At 36.5% G+C, this 27,500-nt stretch overlaps 1 protein-coding gene across 2 annotated transcripts in view; it reads right to left on the bottom strand.

Moving 5' to 3' along the window:
* Positions 1-13,856, bottom strand: part of abca12 (ATP-binding cassette, sub-family A (ABC1), member 12) — an 85,061-nt gene extending 71,205 nt beyond the window's left edge. For both annotated transcript variants that reach the window (XM_060877108.1, XM_060877109.1), the window contains exons 1-6: positions 13,642-13,856; positions 12,472-12,582; positions 11,213-11,306; positions 5,134-5,281; positions 2,952-3,079; positions 2,623-2,699 (exon numbers count right to left, since the gene is read on the bottom strand). In XM_060877108.1, the coding sequence (XP_060733091.1) occupies positions 2,623-2,699; positions 2,952-3,079; positions 5,134-5,281; positions 11,213-11,306; positions 12,472-12,540 (516 nt within the window). In that variant the 5' untranslated portion in view covers positions 12,541-12,582; positions 13,642-13,856. The remainder of the gene's footprint in view (positions 1-2,622; positions 2,700-2,951; positions 3,080-5,133; positions 5,282-11,212; positions 11,307-12,471; positions 12,583-13,641) is intronic.
* Positions 13,857-27,500: the final 13,644 nt, after the last annotated feature.

Here is a 27,500-nt window from a genome sequence, read left to right as displayed (position 1 = left end):
CTTTAATCAGATAAACACACCCATATACAACAATACAGCATCTGAACAGAAAAGACTGTTATTGTTCTTGTTAGCTTGCTATACATCTTTCTTTGTTTTGGTCACTATTAGTCTTGCTTTGTTCAGTAGCAGGTGCTACATTATGTAGAGTTTTGTTGTTTCAGACCACAAAACAAGAGTCTCTCCATCATACCCAATGCCTACATAAAGCCTACTGTACTGTACAGAATTGAAGGCTAGTTTTATTCTCTTTTTAATTACTGCTAAATCGTTCATATTGTTATAAAGTATTAGTAAATACAGTATTTCAATGATCATTATAGTTCTGTTTCAGTGAGCTGAATAAGATTGAATCACTTTTCTTCACTCCTTAAATCTCGCCTTTGTTCTCACCCATGTACACAAAGCTCCGCCCACAGAATCTATAGAAAACTGACTATAATTAAATAAAATTTCATTTATTTTATTTGTAAAGCACTTTTAACACTTCACGTTGTCTCAAAGCATCTTTACAGAAGTATAGAAGCAGAATACAAACTGTGAAGTTTAAAATGAAGTTATTATTTATCTCTAACATTTATCCCTAATGATCAAGCCTGAGGTGATGATGGTGAGGAAAACCTCCCTGAGATGATATGAGGAAGAAACCTTGAGAGGAACCAGACTCAGAAGTGAACCTCATCCTCATTTAGTGACACTGGACAGGAAATAATGTCAATGTAAATAATGTTAATGTAATAATGTTAATGTAAATAATGTTAATGTAAATAATGTCAATGTAAATAATGTTAATGTAAATAATGTTAATGTAAATAATGTCAATGTAGATAATGTTAATGTCAATAATGTCAATGTAAATAATGTTAATGTAAATAATGTTAATGTAAATAATGTTAATGTCAATAATGTCAATGTAAATAATGTTAATGTAAATAATGTCAATGTCAATAATGTCATTTCTACAACAGTTTGTAGTCCAGTGGAATTGTGTGACCAAGAGCTCCTGAGGAACCAACAGGTCTTATAATTTTAAAACAATTCAATTACGGTTGAGCATCAGGACTGTTCTGACATCATAATATTTGGGCTTGAATTTAATTTTTGAGTTCAAATAAAAACTTAAAAAAAGAAAAAAATATATTAATCTTTATACATAAACATTTCTGACAGACTTATCACAGGTTCATATTAACATGCTAATGAGATGTTTTCTGTAAAGAGTTATTTACTTAATATGTACGGAAGGAGTCTCCAGTGTCAGTGTCATGGTGTCATTCTACATTTTTTTAGGAATTTGAAACAGATAAAATCGCTGTAATGTAAGAGGAATAAAACACTTCAAGACGAGCTGTTATGGGGAAATAAAAACAACTTCAGCAAGCTAGTGTTGACGAGCTAGCTTAATGCTTCATCACAGCCATGTGCCAGTTATTGTTTTCCGAGATCAGTATGAAGTTGCATGGTTTATTCCTTACTTAAACAATCGTTCAATCCAGCAATCAATTATTAGCAAGATAAGTAAGATTTACGCACACAAAAACAGCAGGAGTTCTTTTTAATTTGATACTATAGAATTTTATCATTTTCTAAATAAGTTAAAAATGTCAAAACATTTCAGGGAGGTTTTATTGTTAAAAATTGTTAAATGAGATGAGATGCTTCTTGACAATCTCCTTGGATTCAGAAAATAGCCACTCTGAGAGCTAGCTAGGATAAATAAGAGAACCCATAATAGTGATCAGGGTCCCTACAGAGTGCACATAGAACTTAGGGTTTTATTAAATAACTGTGTTGATATTTACTCACTCACTCATTCATTTTCTACCGCTTATCCGAACTACCTCGGGTCACGGGGAGCCTGTGCCTATCTCAGGCGTCATTGGGCATCAAGGCAGGATACACCCTGCAACCAACCATGCATGTCTTTGGAATGGAGGAGGAAACCGGAGTACCCGGCGGTACCCGTGCTAACCACTAAGCCACCATGCCTCCGTGTTGATATCAGATTTCCTGCATGGGTGGCACGGTGGCTTAGTGGTTAGCACGTTCGCCTCACACCTCCAGGGTCGGGGGTTCGATTCCCGCCTCCACCTTGTGTGTGTGGAGTTTGCATGTTCTCCCCGTGCCTCGGGGGTTTCCTCCGGGTACTCCGGTTTCCTCCCCTGGTCCAAAGACATGCATGGTAGGTTGAGTGGCATCTCTGGAAAATTGTCCGTAGTGTGTGATTGTGTGAGTGAACAAGAGTGTGTGTGTGTGTGTGCCCTGCTATGGGTTGGCACTCCGTCCTGAGATAGGCACAGGCTCCCCATGACCCGAGGTAGTTCGGATAAGCGGTAGAAAATGAGTGAGTGAGAGAGAGATTTCCTGCATATGACATTAATTAATACCATTCACAGCTCTTTATATAGAGTTGAATAGATGTGTTTCGATAAGCTTAACCTGATGAAAAGTCTAATAATTGAATAACTTTATTGAACAGCGACAATAAAGGTCTATTCATATTTATTAAACAAGCACATGGGGTCCACTCAGATTTCATTTTACGTTGAAAACTCTGTGAGCAAAAAAAGCAAATGAATGATTTGGTTAAAAAAATAAAAAAAAAACATTTTCTTGACTAACCTCGTCAGCCACTATGGTGCTGTTGATGGCATCCAAGATAGTGTTGGTGAGGTTTGATGAAGCCTGAATGCTGGAATCTTCAAAAAAAAAAAAAAAAAGAGTTTACGAGTTTAGTAGCGTGAAAAAGAATAGAACTACAAAACTAAAAAGATTAGCTTTAGCTTCAGGATCATTCAGGTGAATTTGTTATTGATCTTTCAGCACAGATTCGAGGATCAGAATGAGCGTGGTGTAACGTTTCATGACGCATGTTTGTGTGTTATTACTAGCCACTTAGCATATGGTCAAATAAAGTGAGGCTAGCAAAACAGGTTAGTGCAGGTACTCACTCAGCCATGTATCCCACTGCTGTAAGATCTGTGTGGAGTTGGATGTCTCTCTCTTCCTCATCACATGGACCAAACCAAGTTTCTCCAGGTCGGGTAAAGGAGGCAAACCATGAGGTAACAATGGAGAACTGAGGAAGAAAAGAGAGAGAGAGAGAGAGAGAGAGAGAGAGAGAGAGAGAGAGAGAGAGAGAGAGAGTTTAAGAGAGAGAGAGGATTTAAAAACACATAGCTCAATTAAATCTTCAATATAGGTGCAAGCAGCGATTACAGGGGTCCAAGCACTATATTGTAAATAGACACAAATTGTCAGTCTAACACACTAAATTACTCACTATGTTTGTTTGTTTGTTTGTGTTTCTATTGGAAGTTTGTTTATGATCAAATGCAACTTTTCTTTTCCTAAAATTCTGCTATTTTTTTTACTTTTAACTCATTGCTAGTCTACTCAAAGGAATAGATTGCATGTATTTTGTATGTTTTGACAGTCTCTAACAGAGCAAACATATTTTTTGTGTGATCTTTTCTGCTTTGAAGACACAATCAAACGTTCATCTTCTTTTTCAACCTTTAGTGTGTCCTTACAGTGATTACAGGGGTCCAAGCACCATTGAGCAGAAACAACTGCCACTGCACATTTGCCACTGCAAGATGAATTCATATTTTTTTAGTACGTCCAAAAAAGAAAGTGTTGATTTCAGTCAATATATTTAATTTCCTGTATGAAAGCAATGCGGTTGGATTTTATTAAAATTATAAAAAACATTATTTCATCCTGTAGACATTCCCATACAGAAATAAATAAATAACTGACACATGATCCTCAATACTCATGAACATATTTCACTCCTCAGGCAAGCATTTTTTTCCCCCTGAGGGTTCACATAAGAGATGTTTTTGCATTTCTGAGATGTTTTAATCTTATGTTTGATTTTTTTATTTTTTTTATCATAAAAATGAAAAACAAAATGTAGGCGAAGGTATCTCCAGAGCAATGTTTTTAACACGAGCACAAAAGCATGACGGTATGTCTGCTCGTCTGTTTGAATGAAGTCTGTTGTCTTCATTATTCCTGGTTTTGGACTGATAACATAAGTAAAAACGCAAACAAAGAACATCAATCTTTTCAAAAAGACTTGTCACCTGAGGGACATTTCTTCACTTTGTTTTAAACTCCTCTGGAATTACTTCCATCATCTCGAACTGAGCAGAATCACCACTGGCTGTACGATGTAAACATAATACACCAAAAGGACACTAAATTTGCATAATCATAAAAAATAAATAAATAAATAAATATTTACAGTATCCAAAAACCCAAAAAACAACTTTCCCTTCTTAAATATTGAAATAAGTCTCTGATTTAATTTTGGCACCGACCAGAACAAAAGGCTAAATGGACGGTTATGGTGAGCATTTAAAGAACTGTTCATTATCCTAATTATAGTGTACATTTAATTAAATTATTTGGCACTTGTAATTTGTTACATATTTTGTAAAGAAACTTTCCATATTGGGGGGCACGGTGGCTTAGTGGTTAGCACGTTCGCCTCACACCTCCAGGGTTGGGGGTTCGATTCCCACCTCAGCCTTGTGTGTGTGGAGTTTGCATGTTCTCCCCGTGCTTCGGAGGTTTCCGGTTTCCTCCCCCGGTCCAAAGACATGCATGGTAGGTTGATTGGCATCTCTGGAAAAATTGTCCGTAGTGTGTGAGTGTGTGAGTGAATGAGAGTGTGTGTGTGTGTGCCCTGCGATGGGTTGGCACTCCGTCCAGGGTGTATCCTGCCTTAATGCCCGATGACGCCTGAGATAGGCACAGGCTCCCCGTGACCAGAGGTAGTTCGGATAAGCGGTAGATGATGAATGAATGAATGAACGAACTTTCCATATTAGAAAAGTGCTATTCATTTATTGATTGATTCATTTGTTGTTTGGTGCCTTAGGTTTTTTTTATCCATTGATTGATTCATTGATTCATTTTGAGAATTAAATTGGTTAGTTGCTTGGTTTGTTGATTGATAGATTGATATATTAATTGATTCATGGATTTATTTTGAGAATTTAACTGCTTTGTCGCTCGGTTTTTTGAGTCATTGATTGATTCACTGATTCCTTGATTCGTTTGAGAATGTAACTGTTTGGTTCCAGTGAGGAACGAAACCCTGAGCACTGGACAATCTCATACCTGTGTGTGTTTACGTCCCTGCGCTGGCGGAAGCTCTTGGATTCCATGAGGTAGGATTTATTGGAGCAGGTGCTGTCAGTGTTACACATGAGAGTCTGCAGGAAGGGGAAGAACCCTGCACTTGGGAGGTTCCTCGGGGCCACATAACCTGAAAAAACAGATGAGAAGAAAAGTCTGAAAAGGCCACGTAAAGTAATATTTCTGCCTTGTGCAGGCACAAATCATATTCTTATTTTGTTGTTGAAACTGTTACTGCTATAGTCAGAACTCGGAAAATGAATTTCCAAAACAAACAGAACCGTCATAATATCCAGAATATCCGATTTCTTTATATAAACAGACCTGACAAAAAATGGCAGAGATTTCCTTGTGTATCATTTTAGACTTTCATTCAGGCTGTAAGACCTACTATGACGGTTACACAACTGTTTTCTAAAAATGAACACGAGCATCCGACTTAACGACATTCATTTACTACCATCCATTACAACAGCCAAGTTTCAATCCAGTTCATGGCAGGATTCCTTCGCTGGAGATGTTTGTTGTGTTTTGTTTTTGTTTTTCAATTGTGACAATTTACATTTATGGCGTTTGAGATGACCTCATTCAGAGCAACTTACATTTATCTCATTTATACAGCTGAGCAATTGAGGGTAAAGGGCCTTGCTCAGGGACACAGCAGTGGCAGCTTTAACACTGAGCTACCACATCCCCCATAGCACATAACAAAGACACAGGGACACTGGGGGAGATTAAGATTATGGCTGACCCCTCACACCCTGGATGCAACACTTTTGAGGTAATTCACTCCTGCAGAAGACTCTGGTCCATCAAGATGAACACCATACATGCAGTTTCTTTCCATCAGCAACTGGCCTCATCAACAATATGCAGTACCCACTATGGTCTCTTATCTGTCTATTATCCGTCATTTACGCACAAACGTTTCCTTACCTTCTATTTCTTCTGCTCACTTTCTATACTCCTCCCGGAGCGAGTGTACGTCACTCGCAGGTGATCTTTCACCCAGGTGTCTCGTCGGGTCTTAAAATGCGCTGCTGACCAGCGAAAACGCTGCAAACGCTGTTTTTTGTAGTATAAATGTCATAACCAGTTTTTTCATCTTCTTTTCGATTGCATTCTGAAAACCGCATACACCAAAGTGTGTTCCGTTTCAATTACCCCGGAAATGAGGTAAAATATATTAGCATTTTGGGCGGGAGTAGAAAGATCGGATCGACATCCGATTCGCCGAGACGCATTTATGTGGCCTAATGTAAATGGAACAGTTTTAACAAATCAGATAGCTATCGGATCAGAGAAAACACATGAAGTGACCAGGTGTAAAAAGGCCCTTAGTACACTTAGTTCTCCTTTGAGATTAACGTTTGTTTCCCTGCACAGTCAGTTTCACACGTCTCTTGAACCTCTATTATAATATTTCACATAGTTGCCTTATAAGTACTCATGCTAAGCTCATGCTAGTTTTTAATCCTGCTCTATAAGCTGAATATATACCTGTCAGAATAGATATTTTCTGACCTATCCTCAAAGCCATAGGATTAACGTGCAGTATGTACAGTAAGTTTTCAGTGAAATGTGCTCGTCACTGACCGCAGCGCCTCACTGGAAGGAAATCATTTTTATAAGCTCACTTTCTTTGTGAACTCTATCTTTCATTTGAACTGATTTTTTTATGGAAAAATAAAACGCAATATCTTAAAGACAGGAAAGACTGACGTAGTGACGAGAAAGACGGAATGTCGTCGTGCCGGATTCCAATGAAGATATTCCGATGTTGGGTGTGGGATTTCTACTGCGCAGGAGTTCTCTGACAACATACCTGAGCGTTTATGCAATCACCATGATACTGCATGTTCTACGCTAGAAACAGGACATGAATCTTATCAGGTAAACATGGTTTAATAAATGAATGAATAAATAAATTAGTGTATAAATAAATAAATAAATAAATAAACAAACAAACAAACAAACAAATAAATAAATAAATAGACTTTGTCAGTCAATTGCTGAAATTCATATAAAAGTATGTTTTTTAAAGTCTTTTTTTAATCGGTGCATTTTTCTTTTTTAAGAAAAATTCTAGTTATTGTATTCTTTTAAAATAATATAAGAAGAAGTTTATTTCATATCGTCTTACATCATTTGGTCGTTTAATTTCATTTCTTAAATAATAATTTCATTATTATACAACAAGTGATTTTGTAAATTGTTTTTACTAAAAAAATTAAAATGAAAAACAAGCAAAAGAAGAAAAAAAAAGATTTTATGTGTTTCCTTACTTGTAAATGTGATTTATAAAGGTTGGTAAAAATAAATAAATAAATAAATAAAATTTATTTTGTAAAGTTTATATGGAATAATGACACGATACTTCTTATACCCTGTTATAACAAATTAATTCTTTTGATGTATATGTGATGTGAAGGTGTGAGATAAGTGAAGTGGGCGGAGCTTTGAAGCTATTAACTACCAGTTACTACTACACACTTCCTCAAGTCTGACAGTTTGATTATAACGATTGATCGAATCACTCGAACTCTACTGCAGCTTAATGTGTCAACCTTGTTACTTATTTCCATGAGACCAAGCTGCGGAAACCCAAACAGGTTCTACTCAACATCGAGAAGATTTCCATCTGTTGCTGTAGTCAGGCCACTCCTAAATTCTTCCTTCATCTATTCAACGGCAATGTCTCATGCCTTTATATATACACATCACTGATGCTTTGGTGTCCCTTCACTTTTAAATATTTCTTCATAATGTTCTTTAGTTCACACCCACATTTTCTTGTGTACAGTGAGTTCCTGTGACAAGTAAATTTATCTTATCAGAGGCATAGCAGAGGCACTTCTTTATTGTTCTTTTGAAGTTTATTGTGTCGTCAACCACACGTTTTTTCCCTCTAATTTCTCAGCGTGACGTATTACATACACACACACACACACACACACACACACACACACACACACCCTCCATGATATTCAGTGTTTTGCCTCCTGACTCTATCTACAGAGTCGTTTGTGTTCTGTGTTGTTCAGCAACGTCCTGGTTTTCACTTGATACAAGCTTCAGGTTCCGATTGTGTTTCTGTTGCTAAGCAACAAGCAGTAAAGTTCTAACATTATGTCGTTTCACACTGTACACGTTTGTCACCGTGATTGGAGTTAACACTGTAAAACACTGATCCTGCATCAGAGCAGAGTTTCATAAGCCCGGGAAAAGACGTGTTTCATAACCCTGCTTCTATATACACACGTGTGAAACCTTTCATCTACCCCAGGGGGTAAAAGCAGGGGTTAGAACCGGTGGTTAATCTCAGAGTTAAAATCCTTACAGTATGTGTCTGGGACCTAAACGCTTTCTGTATTCACTCACTTTCAGTACCACTGAATTCCGATAATAGGGTCATCGTGCATCCGGAGTCTATCCCAAAAATACACAGAATGTGAGGCAGGAATAGATCCTACACACAAACACACACTCATAGGGGCAATTTAATGCAGTCAATCCACTAACTAGAATGTTTTTAAGGGGCGATATGGAAACCAACACAGACAGAACATGTGAAACTCCTTGCAGACCGTAATCCGAGCTCAGGATCAAACAGGAGATCCTGGATCTGTGAACACTACCCAGAGCACCATCGAGTCTCTCCTGAGAAAAAAAAAATCAGCTCTGTTTCACACTAAGGTGGATAATCAGATTTGTGTCACTTTAAAATGCAATGCTAATGTAGCAGATATGAAAGAGCGAACACATAGAGGTCTAAAGGTGCGATCTGGACATCGATGAAGCCCCTCTTTAATAATAAAGCCTCATCTTCTCTTAACAATCTTTATCCATATTCCCTGGATGTCATGTATCTATGCAGACAAGAGCTACTATACACAAAAGAAAGAAAGAGAGCACAGAAAGCCTACTGACTCCCAGCGGAATCCGATCACGAGGCAACAACGCGGCGTATAAGAATAATACCCCAGTGGAGTTTGGGTTTGAAGCAGGATCTTGTTGCAGCCAGTTTTTCAAGCAAAACACAAGCGAGGTCCCGGGTTTTTCACGCCTCTTACTGTGTCACCGTAAACAATACACAGAGAAAATAAAAACCGCCATGACAGTATGCCAAGTGGAACAAACCACAAACCATCACCACGTCTCCACACTCTGATTCCTCTTATCGTGTCTGGGGATAAGCTTCTCAGAACACCGTGAGCTTACAGTATATTAAATATGCACAGTGTATATATATATATATGTGTATGTATATATATATATATATGAATATGCATGTTACACAGACACACAAAGTCTAAAGAAGGCTCTCTAGGTGATTATGAAAGAACCACAGCATCATGTTACAGCTAAATCCACCTCCTATTGTGCTCAATAAAAATCTTTTCAATTAAGAGTCAGACCAAAAGAAGTCTGGTGCGAAGCAGGATTTCTTTAGTGAAATAAAACTTCTAAAAATAAAGATGCTTCCTCATCTCGAGTGTTCTTCGTGTTCTTTTAACAACTCCAGATTTCCTACTCGGAAATAAAGGTTTATTGTCGAACCTGTATTCATACTAATAATGTGTGTGGTTAAAAATAAACATGCCGTATATTCTAAGGGGGAAAAAATAATAAAGGCTCGATTTAAACGATTTGACAAAAGCATTTCGTTATCCAGGTGGAACCGGGTTAAGAACCATAGAACTGCTTAAAAAATAAATCTAGAGCCCTATAGAATCCTTTGGCTTGTTCCTTCTTAGACAGGAATTCTCAGGTTCTCCACTGGAGAACCTGTTTAGGAACCAAAGAACCTGAAAAGATCTACGTGCAAATCGCCTTGTGGTTAAAATATATTCAACGTTCTCAGAAGAGATTCAAGCTTTTAAGGTTCCTTTAACTTGGTCCTTACATACAGAACACTTACAGCATTTATGGAGGAAATTACAGAAGCTTTCTCCATCAGAAAGGGTTCTTTAGGAAGCAAAGAACCCGTAACTCTACAAATAATCCTTCTGGGAAACTTTTTAAGCCTAATAAAATCATTATAAAATGTTCATCTAAAGGGTTTTTAAGTAGAACCATGCAACATAAGGTTTCCATGTACAACCCAGAAGTATGTAAAAAATTCTTGAGGTTACAACATTTTGGCATATGCTTAAATAAATTTTAGTTGAACTTTGACTTGTCCCTAGGCTAGGTTTTTGGGAGTGTTCCTTACTGAGAACAATTACGCAAAACTCTACAGAACTCTACTCTGTTTATAAAAAGAAAATCCAAGTAGAACATTATGCAAATGACCTCTAGTGAATTATTTCACAAGAGTTTACATGAACTGATACTCGTCTAATTTCATGTTCATTCTAAAAAAAAAAAAAAAAAAAAAAAAAGAAGGTAATTAAAGATCAGCTAAAAAAATAAAAGGTTCCAGGTAGAACCCATGATTTCTTGTGCTTGAAAAATACAATTTTATAAAATAAAACAAAAATAAAATAAAATAAAATAAAATAAAATAAAATAAAATAAAATAAAATAAAATAAAATAAATAAAATCCAGATCCCAATATCTAGAAAACAAATTTTAGAGAACAGAGAGCTTTTTTTTTTAATCAGAGAAAGTTCCAGGTAGAACCCCATTAGGAAGAAATTATACATGAAAGTATTCATGTGGTTCCCAACCATTTTAAAGGTTCTATCCAGAACCCTAAGGTGAACAGAAAGGGTTCTAGCTAAACAATCTACAAACTGTACAAAGCAAAGAACCTAAAAATGTTGTAATAAATCCAGTTTTTTATATAGTGTGTCTTTGCAAAGCCTTTAACTTCATTAGGGTAAAGATCTTTTGGGTTCTACATGGAAATAATAACACACTCCTGAATAACACACTGCAGATGAATAAAAAATAAACAACAAAGAACCTTTTGACTACTAGAGTGTTCACAGATAACAAAACAAGCTCAGTGTGACAACTTTGACAACAAAGAAACAGGAACATAGTTGGAAAAGAAAGTGTCAAAACATCCATTATTTATTATGTCTTGTGAAATGAACCAAGCTCTAGACTTACACGAGTCTCTGAGAATCGGAGGAAACTGCGAGCGAGTGATGGCTAATATGATGAAGATCACTACAGGCCAAATGAGGAGAACCAGAGACCAGACCTGAGAACCACAAACACAAAAACATTTAATTACTAATTCAAATTTCAGAGCAGAAACCAGAAATTTCACATTCCATCTGTTGTTGAAGTCACAAGTCACAAGTTTAATGCTGTTGTAAAAGATTTTTATTTTCTTTTTTCCCCTCCCTAAAATTTTCAATTTTCTCTTCGAACTACTTCAAAGTATAATTTTCAAGATTTTTTGAAAGATATTTTTTTAAATTTTAAAGTAACATGGGGATGTGGTAGCGCAGTGGTTAAGGTGTTCAACTACTGATCAGAAGGTCATTGGTTCGAATCCCAGGTCCACCGGGCTGCCACTGCAGGGTCCCTGAGCAAGGCCCTTAACCCTCAATTGCTCAGGTGTATAAACTGAAATAAAAATGTTGGTCACTTTGGATAAGAGTGTCTGCTAAATGTAACATCTTATATTAGCTAATTAAGTTAACCTAACTAATAAGGTTAAGTTTTTTTTTAATAAATTTTGCTTTTTTTTTTTTGTACATTTGCTTGTTAGAATAAAAACCCATTAACATTTCTATGTTAACTTAAGTTAGGTTTTGTAGGTTAGCTTGTTACACTTGGAACCTACAAAATGTTTTGTAATTTTGTTTGTAAAATGAGTTAGCTATTTAACTTCTCCATATTTCCTTGTTGATTTATGTTTTAGAAATTGGCTTTTTAAAACAACTACCTAATTTTGTTATTAGTTTTTAGATTTTCAAGCTATTAATCTTTTGCTTGTTGAATTCTGTATGTAGATATCTTTCAGAAATTAGCATTGTTTTGCTAATTTGCTTGTTAGTTATCTTGTTAGATTAGATAGTGAAGTTTTGTTTAACAAGTTTAGCTTGTTAACTTAGTTCACCAGTTAAAATATTTACTTTTTAACTTTAAATACGTCACTGTGTTTAAATCTAGATACTCTTTGTCTTATGAAGACAAGATTTCTGGCTCAGTATAATGAAGTTTAAAAAAGGACAATTTAGATTCATGATTCATTTTTTCACTCTTGGTTAAAGTTCTAAATGTATTGAACATTGTTTATAAACTTTAAATAATGAATAATTTTTTATATTATATTATATTATATTTGATTAGATTAGATTAGAATCTAACTTCAAATGTATGGATTAACTCTAGAATATAAACTCTAGTGAACTCACCGGCTGCCTGATGATCCCCAGGCCATTTTTCCAAAGAAGGAGTCGTAACTGCTGGAAAAATCCAGCCATCAGTTTGAGGAAAACTTCTGACCAGGACGAGAGGTGAAATAACTTCAGAAACAAGGAACACATAAAAATGATTTTAAGAAGAGACATGTAATTAGCTTACAGAAACACATGAGAACAAATACTGTAATAATATTACTAATAATAATTATGAGATTCTGTGATTTATGGAAAATAGATAGAATGCTGTGGTACTGGAAAGGAGCAGCTAATTACAACAACAAACAAAATCATTTGAATTTCTTTAAAGTTTGTTTTAACTTATTTTGGTAAAAAGCGAATATGTAGTCTAATTAAAAAATCAATCGATTAATAAATAAATACAAGTTTTACAAAATGATAAATAACATTTACAGAATTTGGTAGACTCTCTTATCCAGAGTGACCTACAGAAGTGCTTAAGTCTTTTTAAATGAAATACAATAACTCTGGTTCACTAGTTTAAAGACTTAAGATACCATGAGTCTAAAACACTGTTCAAAGATTTTTTTTTTAATACACAAATACAACAAACAGGATAGAAAGTGCTAGTTGAAGTGTTTCATGAATAAGTAGGTCTTCAACAAAAAAAACAACAATAATAATAAGAAAGAAAATTGCTTCATATTCAGTGTAACAAGAAATTACAAAATACCTTCAATTTTAGAACAAAATCTATAAATCTTGGGTTGGGAATGAAAAAGCTGAAAATAGATGTTATTTCTTTTATTTTTGGGCATGAACTCATTTGCATATCAGCATCACAGGAACACATCGGATTTACACAAAAGATTAAATTAAATTGGATGTTTCATGTTTTAATGTCTTTTGAAATAGTAAAATAAATAAATAAATAAATAAATAAATAAAAAAATTTAAAAAATGTTGTGACATGCTTTTCAATATCTATTCTCTTTAGTTTTATAAATAAAATTGTATGTAAAATTAAAACTGTCCTAAATATACATTTTATTCTGGTCATTTCACCGATTGTCATATTTTTCTTTACAGAGCGACTCATAAATTATTCGCCGACTTTAAAGCCAAACCGACCTGATTTTCTCTCCAGAATAAACACTAAACCCAAAAGGTACACCTTGGACATGTAATCTCAGAAATCTGTACCTCAGTTTCTTCCGAGCTGATTGTTGGTTATCTGCTGTAGAAGCAGGTGTGAGAAATAAAGATCATGTTGCGACTCAAAATCCTGCGTAAATCCTACAAGAGCGCAGTCTCCATGTGACCAGCAACAAAAACAGCAGCGGAAACCAAGAAAAACTGAGCAGATGCTAGTTCAAGAGCAGACGTTAATCACGGAGAAGCTTCCTGTTGCGGCGAAATCCGTTATAATGAAGGAGTGAAGGTTGTTCACCTTTTCCACAGGTGCGTAAAGAAGGAATGAGCACACCTGAGAGCCTGTGGGTGTGTCTGTGTGTGTGTGTGTGTGTGTTTGTGTGCGCGTGCGTGCATGCGTGTGTGTGAGTGTGTGTGTGTGTTTGTGTGTGCGTGCATGCGTGTGTGTGTGTGTGTGTGCGTTTGTATGTGCGTTTGTGTGTGCGTGTGTGCGTGTGCGTGCGTGCATGCGTGTGTGTGAGTGTGTGTGTTTGTGTGTGCGTGCATGCGTGTGTGTGTGCGTATGTGCGTGCGTGTGTGCGTGTGTGTGTGTGTGTGTGCGTGTGTGTGTGTGTTTTTAAAGGTGTGGAAATTTTTTTCTAGATAAACCAGGTAATGTTTATTTCATTCATGAAAAAAGGCATAAACTCAATTTTAAACATTTTAAACCCTAAACTTTAATGTTTCCTGTAACCTAAATGTTGTTACTATTCATTATTTATTGTTACATTATTTGTTGTTACTATTCATTATTCATTATTCATTCATTATATTTAGAATATGAATGAGTTAATTACAGGACTTGTAGTTGTAGTTCTGATTAATCATTTATACACAATAGCAGGAAGGTTTTAATAAGTGAATGAGTCCCTCTGAGATTTGGAGAGTTTTTGTGATTACAGAAATGATCGTGATATTTGAGAAATTTGAATATATACAGGTCAGTGTAACTTCATTCATTCATCTTCTACCGCTTATCCGAACTACCTCGGGTCACGGGGAGCCTGTGCCTATCTCAGGCGTCATCGGGCATCAAGGCAGGATACACCCTGGACGGAGTGCCAACCCATCGCAGGGCACACACACACACACACTCTCATTCACTCACGCAATCACACACTACGGACAATTTTCCAGAGATGCCAATCAACCTACCATGCATGTCTTTGGACCGGGGGAGGAAACCGGAGTACCCGGAGGAAACCCCCGAGGCACGGGGAGAAAATGCAAACTCCACACACACAAGGCGGAGGCGGGAATCGAACCCCCAACCCTGGAGGTGTGCTAACCACTAAACCACCGTGCCCCCGTCAGTGTAACTTGTCATCTTTTATTTACTTGTTTGTTTGTTTGATTGTTTTATTCTTTCAAATATTTTGAATTAAATGAAAGATTTATTTTGGTTTATACTAAAGTCGTATTTTGTTGTTATGTTGGATATGAAGACAAAGACACTGCAGTGAAGTCATCATAGCACGCTAACATTCCTTTCAGGTATAATCAGTGGTGACCTGCTTTAGCTGTTGCCAGCAGAAATCATATAAAACTGCAAAGTCATCAGCACCTTATTTAAAAATAATCGGACAGGGTGAGGCTTCAACAGGGAACAACCGGTTCTGTAGAAGCAGAACTAACAGCTCTCTCTCTCTCTCTCTCTCTCTCTCTCTCTCTCTCTCTCTCTCTCTCTCTCTCTCTCTCTCTCTCTCTCCTGAAACACGTCATAAAATGTAAAGTCACACCTTCACCTTCCAGTGATACTGGATACTCCTTCCCTAAATGTAAAATAAAACACATTTTCCTCTTCAGCTGATTTCTGTGGTGTATCTGTTTCTATAGAAGCCTCTGTTACTATAAAAAAAACACATGGCGTAATAATAATAATAATAATAATAATAATAATAATAATAATAATAATAATAAAATTAATGTGTCTAACTAGCTACTGCTGCTACTGCACTGTAGGGTTGATCTAAATATTATAAAAAGTAATTACTGTGTAATACTGTGTGTGTGTGTGTGTGTTTACATTTCAAAATTCATATTAAACACATGAAATATAATCTAATAATAGTTTTTGTATCTGTATCTGAATGAAGGCTGGATGCTGCTTTGCTGTTATTGAGCACAGAGCTGATACAAAGCTGGCTCGCTCAGTTTGGTCCTCAGTGGCTCACTGAGGTCCTCATCCAGAATTCAGGATGCAGTGCCTGTGGTGCTGTGTGTCTCCTGAGAGCCGCATCACCTAAAGGAAGATGTTGGAATTGTTACTATGTGGGACATGCTTGTTGGATAACAGATGTTAAAAGTATCCAAGCTTCAGTGGACATGTAGAACTTGGTGGTGTGTCTTGTTAAAACACGGAACAACTTAATCCCTTTGCTCTCATTTATTCTTATATTGACAATAAGGCTTGATGCAAAGTACACAGGTTCCACAGGATAAATGGAATGCATAAGAGACACAGGATGAGCAGGAGAGATGGTAAAGATGATAAAGATGATAAAGATGGTTTTCTGGTCAATACAAACAATAAAACAAAGAAATCAGGCTCACAAACAATAATAAAGATGGAAATCATACAACATCAAATATAATATCTACTGTATAACCCTACTAATATACAAATATACAACTCATCAAATTCAATGAAACAATACAATAAAAAACTTACATAACTCATCTTATGCAAAGGATTCAAACACATGGTTGAGTGCCCACCTTCAGGCCCACACCTCCCTAATATAAAGGAACAAAGGAAGGAAATGAAGTCTATTTGTAGACCTCAGCTGAGGATTATGGGTAATGAAGTGCACTAGAAAAATGGTGATGCAGTCTGCAGAGGAAAACAAGTCTAATTCACAACAATGCTGTTGGACTCTCTCTCTCTCTCTCTCTCTCTCTCTCTCTCTCTCTCTCTCTCTCTCTCTCTCCCCCATGGTGTAAGGATTGTGTGTAATGCCAGTGTAGAGGAGTGTGTCTTAACGTTCAGAAAGACAGTACATATTGTCACACTGTAAAGAAGTGGCTTGACCGATCATGTTTTATATATTTAAAATGATGTTTCAGACCATTTTATGATACAGTGCACTTTTAAATAAAGCTACACAGTGCATACTGACATTTTAATGCAGCACTTTTAGATAATGCTAAATTTAGACCGAGTTTTATGTTCGTTTGAGATACGTGGGATGTGGCAAAAGTACAAATTAAAGTATTTTTTCAACAGAATGCTCACAATGTGACTAAGAACATCACCAGATCACTTTTGCCCCTTTTCCACCAAAAAGAACCGGGTGCTGGTTCAGAGCTAGCGCTGGTGCTGGTTCAAAGCTGGTTCCACTGGTGAACCTTCTAAGAACCGGTTTGTCTTTCCACCGGCTAGAGAGCATCACAGAGCCGAGTCTGACGTCACTGTATACGTGTCACGTTGCACAGCAACTTTAGCGCAGCAGCGACAAACACAAACACATCAACAATGGCGGATGTTGCTTTACTGTTAATGCTCATGGCTTTGTGAACCTACATCCAACGTGTACGTGCAGCTCCATGTAATCTGTATAAAAGGAGGTTGTAATCGAGAAAGTACATAACATTATTTTATCATTAACACAGAAATAAGTTAGCCTTAGCATGTAGCTACTTACTATCATGTGTGCTGATAATGTATCATATTGCGGTAAAGTAAAAGTGTATTAAACATTAGTATACTTAAGGTACATTATCAAATGCGCTAACAGTAGCCCCGCCCACAGCCCCGCCCACAGCCCCTGACACAAGCGGTTCTTAAGTCTAGACCAGCAACGTTTTGGTGCTACTTAAGAACCACTTTTCCTGGTTCAGAGCCGGTGCTTTGGCTGTCGAAAAAGAAAGAACTGGTTCTAAATTAGGCTCCGAACCAGCACTCAAACTGCCTCGGAAAAGGGGCAATAGAGCTCTAGAGTTAGAAGTAGTGGAACTCCAGGGTTTGGTAGAGTCCACAGGAAATCAAGGCCACATTGAGGCTCTCAACAGAAAAAAAAACAAGCATTGGATCATTTGTTGGGCAAAACAGTAACAGGCATGGTTTAAAATAGTAACAGAGATGGATACTAGAGCTAAGTTCTTTTTTGGTCTTGAGAAAATAAATGGATATACACATGCTTTATGAACAGAGTCAGGGGAACTTGTAACTGAACCTAATGAAATTTGCAAGCAGACAGTCAGCTTTTACTCAAAACTGTAAAAGGTAAGCAGCTCACAGCTGTGCAAGAGGCGGATGAAGACTTCCTAGGCTAACAGCGTAGAGAACGGAGGATCACCTGGAATTAGAGTTCTACACACCATTCTGGCCAGAGCTGTGGCAGGACATGCTGGAAGTCCTGAAAGGTAGCTTAAACGATGGTATGCTGCAGCTGAGTAGCCGTAGGACGGTCCTGACCTTTCTATCAAAGAAAGGTGATCAAACAGACCTGAGGAACTGGCACTCTGTTTTGCTAATGTGCACAGACTGTAAGATGCTCTCAAAGGCATTAGCAACAAGACTGGGGACAGAAATAGGGCAAGCGGTTCACTTTGAACAGATGTACAGTGTGCCTGCCACAGCAATGTACATTCGATTCAAATCATTTTGGACATTTCTAGGCTATTGGGACTGAAGACTGGTCTTATTTTCATTGACCAGGAAAAGGCTTTTGATCGGATTGAACCCCACTATTTGTACAGGATGCTAAAAGGTTTTGGGTTCAACTCAGGTTTCATGGCCATGAACCAGGGGTTTTAAAGTGACATTGTGAGAGTACTGAAAGTTAACAATGGTTTATGTGCATATACAAAGTGTATCGGGGTATCAGACAGGGCTGCTCACTGTCCAGCATGCTATATACCCTAGCCATTGAAGCATTACTATGCCAGATAAGATGCAAAATTTCTGGTTTATTAAAATCAGTTTGCAGTACCCCATACTGTGTATCGGCTTATGCAAATGACGTTGTTGTTATGGTTAATGGACACAGAGATATTGATATTTTAACTGACATTAAAAAAAAGTTTAATGTGTTATCGTCTACAAAGGTAAACTGGAAAAAAGTGAAGCCAGTTTATAATAATAATAATAATAATAATAATAATAATAATAATAATAATAATAATAACCTTTATTTTCTATAGCGCCTTTAAAAGAACATCTCGAAGCGCTTTACAAAAGCAAAATAAAAGCAACAAAATTACACACATAATATAAAGATTAAAATTAAAGCAACAAAAATAGACAATAAAATAAACACTATGTAAAATTACAATTAGTCAAATTAAAAGTTACCCTAAAAAAATAAGTTTTAAGCAGAGATTTAAAAGTGCCAAGAGATGTTGCTTGCCTTATCTCAGTTGGTAATGAATTCCAGAGTTTTGGAGCTAGTGAAGAGAAAGCCCCGATCTCCCATCGATTTTAAACGAGTTAAAGGAACAGTTAAAAGACCAGTTTCAGAAGAATGAAGATCGCGAGATGGAATATAAGGAATTAAAAGATCAGCCAAATATTGAGGAGCTAACCCCTGTAAGGACTTGTAGGTAAGCATCAGAATCTTAAAATCAACCCTAAACCTAATGGGGAGCCAGTGCAAGGACTCCAAAACTGGAGTAATGTGATCTTTTAACTTTGTTCTAGTAAGAGCATGTTCTATTCTCGCCGCCGAATTTTGCACTACCTGTAATTTGTTTAAGGTAGCTTTAGACACCCCAGCCAACAAGGCATTGCAGTAATCGATACGGGAAAACACAAAAGTGTTGATCAGTCTCTCAGCAACAGAAAATGACAGAATTGGACGCAATCTGGAAGTGGAAGAACGAAGTTTTAACCGTATTTTGGATATGTGGCTCAAACGTTAAATTGGCATCAAAAATTACCCCTAGATTCCTCAATTTTGTTTGAAACTGAAAGTCTGGGATTGGTGGGGAACCATGTCTTCCAGTTAACTTGGAAAACAGGGGGTTTAAAATATTTGGGAGTGTACCTGGGAGACAGTAACTATGTAAAAAAAAAACACTGAGAAGGTATAGGCTTGTTCCAAAGATGTCATACAAGGGCAGAACTTTGGTTGTCAATAATCTAGCTGCTTTAATGATGTGGCACAGGCTGGTGGCCATGATGGTGGACCTTTTCTGAGATAAGTTGCACTGGTTACCACAAAGCATCCTATATCTACCCAAGTGGGAAATGGGATACTGCACACAGTGGGTCTGGACAGGTCCTTGTTTTTAATGGACAATAAACAACTAAACCTAGCTGGATTACTTGCTTTTTACCAAAGGATTTATAAAGTTTTTAACCAGTGCAGAAGGAGGACTGTTCATCACTTCGCTGGCTCCTCGAAGAACCTCTTGTCCATGGTGCTCGGCTAGATCTTTGATCTCCTCAAGGACTGTGACACTGCAACAGCTGGTGGAACTGACAAGACCGGATTTTGCACACCCAGCTGTCTGTCCATGTACTGTAGTTACACAGAGATGGAGGTCTGCACTTACATCAGAGGAGCGCATACAACTCAGGGACTTCTGCGCTGGCGAGGTCAGCCTTGAGGAACGTGAGCCCAATCCTTTCATAACTACTGTATCCAAATTGTCAGAAGTCTCAGGTAGATTGGGGAAAAATTCTGGAAGATTGGGGGAAAAAACAGCTATAGGCCTTTACTCCACGTCTGGTAAGAGTCTCTACCAACTAAGTGTTACAACACTTAGCATACAACAAGAAATGGTTAGATAGGAAGGTAGATGTCCTTGGGATGAATATCAAAAATGTTGTACAAACCACAGCCCTGCAGTGGAGAATACTGCATGACATCGTTTCTGTAAACCTTTTTATATGCATTTTAAATCCAGATGTTACACACGAGGGGGCACGGTGGCTTAGTGGTTAGCACATTCGCCTCACACCTCCAGGGTTGGGGGTTCGATTCCCGCCTCCGCCTTGTGTGTGTGGAGTTTGCATGTTCTCCCTGTGCCTCGGGGGTTTCCTCCAGGTACTCTGGTTTCCTCCCCCGGTCCAAAGACATGCATGGTAGGTTGATTGGCATCTCTGGAAAATTGTCCATAGTGTGTGATTGCGTGAGTGAATGAGAGTGTGTGTGTGCCCTGCGATGGGTTGGCACTCCGTCCAGGGTGTATCCTGCCTTGATGCCCGATGACGCCTGAGATAGGCACAGGCTCCCCGTGACCCGAGGTAGTTCGGATAAGCGGTAGAAGATGAATGAATGAATGAATGAATGAATGAATGTTACACACGAGTGTCATTTTTGTTCACAGAGGGAGACGGGGTTTCATGTTTTTATGAATTGTTTTAGAACATTTTTTAAAGCTGTATCAAATATTCTTAAGTCTGTTTAGTGCGGTTTTTACCCACAAACGTTTTTATACTTGGTTTTAAATACACAATAAAAGAAAGATTCAAGTGTCAGCTGAATAATTTTATCTTGGGGCAGACAGAATGAATTTTCTACAGTCAGAAAAGCTAAGTGACACAGAGCATATATTGATGATGTAACTAATATTTTGGCGACTGTTGATATCTGTCGATTTCAACTTTTATAAAAACATGAATGACCTTGGATGTCACGTACTGTACGCGGTGGTAAAAACGGACCCAAATGCAGGACAGCTTAACAAAAACAGGATTCGTTAACAAACGAACTCTAAACAGGACAAAGACAAAACCAGACGAAGACAACAGGATTCCGCGCTGCACAAGGCGACGCGGCTCAACTAAATACCGATGATAATCATGACACATGAGGGACAGGTGTGCAGAAGCAGGGAGGAAAAGACAAGGGCGGGGCAGACACGTGAACGCAGAACATAAACAAAAAGCACATGGCCAAAGTCCTGACATTGGAAAATTACAGCTAATTTGGTGTTATGAGGAAGCTGTGTGCTGTGCATTTAATTAACTTTTTATATAGCATTTGGTGTGGTGTGTATTTATTTATTTTACCTATAAAATATAATTTATCTATTTTTTTACCGATTTATTTATTCACTGTGTTTAAATAAAGGACCAGAAAGGATCAGAAAGTCTCTCTCTCTCTCTCTCTCTCTCTCTCTCTCTTTCTCGTTACTTTTTGGTTTTGTATTTTTTCTTTCATAAAATGACTACTGAAACTCAAATCGTCTAAACATTATCATTCCACACACAGGGCTTGATCTGAATTAAGATATTTTTTTAAAAATCACCTGTCACTCGTGATCGTGTCGTCCTCTGAAGACAATGAAAACCTGGTGACACCTTCAGTTTTCTCTGATTTCATCATCTAAGCCTTTAAACTTTACTTCTCATTCTCATTATGTGGGTTAAATGTAATAAATTGATCCGACCAGAAATTCTGCATTACCTGGCAAGGCTAGGTAATGCAGTCTTCAAGACTAGGTTCTGGTATTAGCAAAAAGAGAGAGAGAGAGAGAGAGAGAGAGAGAGAGAGAGAGAGAGAGAGAGAGAGGGAAAGAGAGGGAAAAAGAGAGAGAGAGAGAGAGAGAGAGAGAGAGAGAGAGAGAGAGAGAGAGAGGGAAAGAGAGGGAAAAAGAGAGAGAGAGAGAGAGAGAGAGAGAGAGGGAAAGAGAGAGAGAGAGAAAGAGAGAGAGAGAGAGAGGGAAAGAGAGGGAAAGAGAGAGAGAGAGTGAGAGAGAGAGAGGGAGAGAGAGATAGAGTACAATACATTATGCCTTGCAATGACTATTAATTATTATAATTCATTCATTCATTCATTTTCTACCGCTTATCTGAACTACCTCGGGTCACGGGGAGCCTGTGCCTATCTCAGGCGTCATCGGGCATCAAGGCAGGATACACCCTGGATGGAGTGCCAACCCATCGCAGGGCACACACACACACTCTCTCATTCACTCACACACTCACACACTACGGACAATTTTCCAGAGATGCCAATCAACCTACCGTGCATGTCTTTGGACCGGGGGAGGAAACCGGAGTACCTGGAGGAAACCCCCGAGGCACGGGGAGAACATGCAAACTCCACACACACAAGGCGGGAATCGAACCCCCAACCCTGGAGGTGTGAGGCGAACATGCTAACCACTAAGCCACCGTGACCCCCTAATTATTATAATGATAATTATAATTAACATTTAATTAACAGGAAGTGTTGTGTTGTTTTACAGGGAAATAATCCGCACAAGGGAGGTGTGATGCTTCCTGGACGTTCACTCCCACTATAATGAATCACAGCAGGCGTTTTCATAAATAGAGGTTTGTCAGGATCCAACTGAGGTAATAAAGGCTAACATGGATTTAAACTGGATTTATAATTGGTAATGTTCAAGAATCATGAAACTAAACAGAAAACACAAAGTGAAACAGGTAGATAGAAGACATCAGAAAAACAACGACACACAAAAACAAACACAAAAACAAACACATAAAAAGACACTGAAAGAGAGAATGTATTTATATTGGAGCTATTCAGAGGGCAAATGAGGCACAGGGCAAGTGATTAGGATATGTGATATGAAGGGGCTGAGGGGAAACATAGATCAGACATTTACTCAAGAAAAGTGTTTCAAACACAATTTCCACACAAAAGAATCCTTGTTTTTTAAATTAAATTGTAAATTGTAAATTTAAGTATATTTTAAGTAAAGCTGATACAACCGGAAGTAATTTTTAGTAAATTTAACTAGCAGTTGTTTCTTTTCTGATTTAATTTTCTGAATTAAAATAAGTACTGTGTGGAAATCTCCACATGTTAAAGTACAATGCATCATTGTTAATGTACTTAAGAGTCACTTACACCTTTAACGGTTCCTATCGTAATCACCATACCAAAGTATTTCATAAAGACGGAACTTGTAAAACCTGTCACAACTACTTCTGTTCACACACACACACACACACACACACACACGATTGAGAAACATAAGAAAATTTGACCTTTCCAAATACCATTGTAATAATACAAAAGATTTAGTCATTAATGCTGACACAATGAATGATTGAAATCCACCTGTCCAAGGCTCAAAATAACACTGTGAACACTGTGAACTTTGTGAACTCTCTGAATGTGAATGTATATGAAAAGCAGGTTACAAACCACACCAACACAGTGCACAAACAGAACAATGTTCCTCCAGTCGTCCAGATTATTTATGCTATTATAGTTCTTAGAATTGACAACCTTTCACTTGTACGTATCAGATGGCTTTGAGGTTGATCTTGATCTACACTTGAGCATAAATTCAATTAAACTCTGTCAGAACAACACTCCACTGCTGGCACACTGCACACACTATCTTTAGTTAATTGTTAATTGTAATTAACAATGCAATAAACACTGTTATAAGACAGTGTAATAAACAGTGTAATAAGACAATGTAATAAACAGTGTAATAAGACAGTGTAATAAACACTGTTATAAGACAGTGTAATAAGACAGTATAATAGTGTAATAAGACAGTGTAATAGTGTAATAAGACAGTGTAATAAACACTGTTATAAACAGTGTAATAGGACAGTGTAATAAACAGTGTAATAAACAGTGTAATAAACACTAATAAGAGTGTAATAAACACTGTTATCAGACAGTGTAATAAACAATGTAATAAGACAGTGTAATAAACACTGTTATAAGACGGTGTAATAGTGTAATAAGACAGTGTAACACTGTTATAAGACAGTGTAACAAGACAGTGTAATAAACAGTGTAATAGGACAGGGTAATAATAGTGTAATAAACACTAATAAGACAGTGTAATAAACACTGTTATAAGAGAGTTTAATAAACACTGTTATTAACAGTGTTATAAGACAGTGTAATAAGACAGTGTAATAAACAGTGTAATAAGAGGGTGTAATAAGACAGTGTTATAAGATAGTGTAATAAACAGTGTAATAAGAGGGTGTAATAAGACAGTGTTATAAGACAGTGTAATAAACAGTGTAATAAACAGTCTAATAAGATTGTGTAGTAAACAGTATAATATCAGTGTAATAAGGCAGTGTTAAAAAAGTTATAAGAAAGTGTAATAAATAGAGTAATAAGACAGTGTAATAAGACAGTGTAGTAAACAGTGTAATAAATAGAGTAATAAGACAGTGTAATAAATAGAGTAATAAGACAATGTAATAAGACAGTGCAATAAGACAGTGTAATAAATAGAGTAATAAGACAGTGTAATAAGACAGTGTAATAGAGTAATAAGACAGTGTAATAAATAAAGTAATAAGACAGTGTAATAAATAGAGTAATAAGACAGTGTAATAAGACAGTGTAATAAGACAGTGTAATAGAGTAATAAGACAGTGTAATAAATAAAGTAATAAGACAGTGTAATAAATAGAATAATAACACAGTGTAATAAGACAGTGTAATAAATAGAGTAATAAGACAGTGTAATAAGACAGTGTAATAAATAGAGTAATAAGACAGTGTAATAAAACAGTAATAAATAGAGTAATAAGACAGTGTAATAAGACAGTGTAATAAATAGAGTAATAAGACAGTGTAATAAGACAGTGTAATAAGACAGTGTAATAGTGTAATAAGACAGTGTAATAAATAGAGTAATAAGACAGTGTAATAAGACAGTGTAATAAATAGAGTAATAAGACAGTGTAATAAGACAGTGTAATAAATAGAGTAATAAGACAGTGTAATAAGACAGTAATAAATAGAGTAATAAGACAGTGTAATAGAGTAATAAGACAGTGTAATAAATAGAGTAATAAGACAGTGTAATAAGACAGTGTAATAAGACAGTGTAATAGTGTAATAAGACAGTGTAATAAATAGAGTAATAAGACAGTGTAATAAGACAGTGTAATAAATAGAGTAATAAGACAGTGTAATAAGACAGTGTAATAAATAGAGTAATAAGACAGTGTAATAAGACAGTAATAAATAGAGTAATAAGACAGTGTAATAGAGTAATAAGACAGTGTAATAAGACAGTGTAATAAATAGAGTAATAAGACAGTGTAATAAGACAGTGTAATAAATAGAGTAATAAGACAGTGTAATAAGACAGTAATAAATAGAGTAATAAGACAGTGTAATAGAGTAATAAGACAGTGTAATAAATAGAGTAATAAGACAGTGTAATAAGACAGTGTAATAAGACAGTGTAATAGTGTAATAAGACAGTGTAATAAATAGAGTAATAAGACAGTGTAATAAGACAGTGTAATAAATAGAGTAATAAGACAGTGTAATAAGACAGTGTAATAAATAGAGTAATAAGACAGTGTAATAAGACAGTAATAAATAGAGTAATAAGACAGTGTAATAGAGTAATAAGACAGTGTAATAAATAGAGTAATAAGACAGTGTAATAAGACAGTGTTGTAAGACTGACTATTCCCTTTTCAGTAATTTAACTGTTTATTATCAGTAATTTAACAACAGAGATCATTTGTTCAGAGAAAAGTCCAGATTGTACACATTTATTCACAGGATGTGGAGTTAATTTTGTGTTAATTAAGTTAATATGAACATCATCCCCAGGTAAAGAATATTATCAGCAAGTATTTCATTTGTGCATATAACAGTGCTGTTAAAAAGGTTATTTCAGTTCAGAGAGATCAGATCCCTCTCTCTCTCTCTCTCTCTCTCTCTCTCCCTCTCTCTCTCTCTCCTTCTCTCCCTCTCTCTCTCTCTCTCTCTCTCTCTCTCTCACACACACACACACAGCATCAATTGACTGCATAGTTTTCATCGAGATATTAACAACATTCTATTTATTAACAATCAATTTATAATTCATTATAACAATCTATTTATAAACAATCTGTTTATCTTTAGAAAGATTTTCTATATAATATCTATTCTGTATTTTGATATCGTTATCAAATGAAATGTAATCTTTATTTTTTAAAAAAAGGTTCAGAAATCAAATATCAGAGAAGAAAGATTTTCAGTTATTATTTAAGTGTTTTGAGCAATAATCCATATCAAGGATCCATAGCTTTGTAATTTAAAACTTCATAACAAAGATATGGAGCATTCGATGTTATTCTCGTGGTGTTTGATGTAACGTCATCGTCGGACAGATGGGTTCATAAACAGTTTTTGTTTTTTCATGTGAAGAAACGGACATCAGACATCTTTTGTATCCATCAGACATCTTTAAACAGATTTTAGTTTGTCTAAAACTTTGTCTAAACTCTGTGTAAACAGAGTCTGATCCAAAATGAGTCTGTTTATAATCTTACACTGAATTTTAGTGTTGAAGGTAAATCTGAGCTGCTTTTTAGATGAACAAACACTCGGAGCATCTCAGAGAGCGGAAATGGGTTCGATATCAACATTTACCCCGAAGATACGAACAATAGTGTGGAGAAAAAATAATCGTTTTTGTTTTTCTGGGTCTTTTCTATGAAACAATCGCTGCTACAGTTCTAAAGAAAAACAGAAATGATACACTACAAATTCTTGAGTGTCTTCTTATGTATGAGCTTCACATTTACACCACCGTAGAGTGAGACATGAGGAAGACGTTCAACAAGGAGAACATGTCAGTTTTTCCCTAATTCGGTGTAGAGCTGATTATTTTTGTTATCTTTCAGTACACACACAATGTAATGACCCACATCAGGCAGTGTTGAAAAGGTTTTTTAAAACATCAGCCAATGGAAAAAAGGCTTAGATGAAACGTAGCAATGAGGCTTTTATGTGAGGGTGAAAAGGCATCATTTCCACCCACACGTATCTGTAAACTGATCCGAATCACGACTTGGCCAGAGAAAGCAAATACACACCCACTTCAGCCTTTTCATTACAGCACCGAAAGCAAAGTTAAGAGAGAAAAAAAAGAGATAAACTGGCTGAAAAGAAACTGTGATGTCAGGAAACATCGTTATCAAAAAACACACACTGTTCCTAAAAAGGTTGAGCTAC

This window comes from Tachysurus vachellii, chromosome 8 (assembly GCF_030014155.1).
Source record: "Tachysurus vachellii isolate PV-2020 chromosome 8, HZAU_Pvac_v1, whole genome shotgun sequence".
NCBI lineage: Eukaryota > Metazoa > Chordata > Actinopteri > Siluriformes > Bagridae > Tachysurus > Tachysurus vachellii.
The sequence above is the reverse complement of the archived record's forward strand: the minus strand, read 5'-3'. Positions and strand labels throughout refer to the sequence as shown.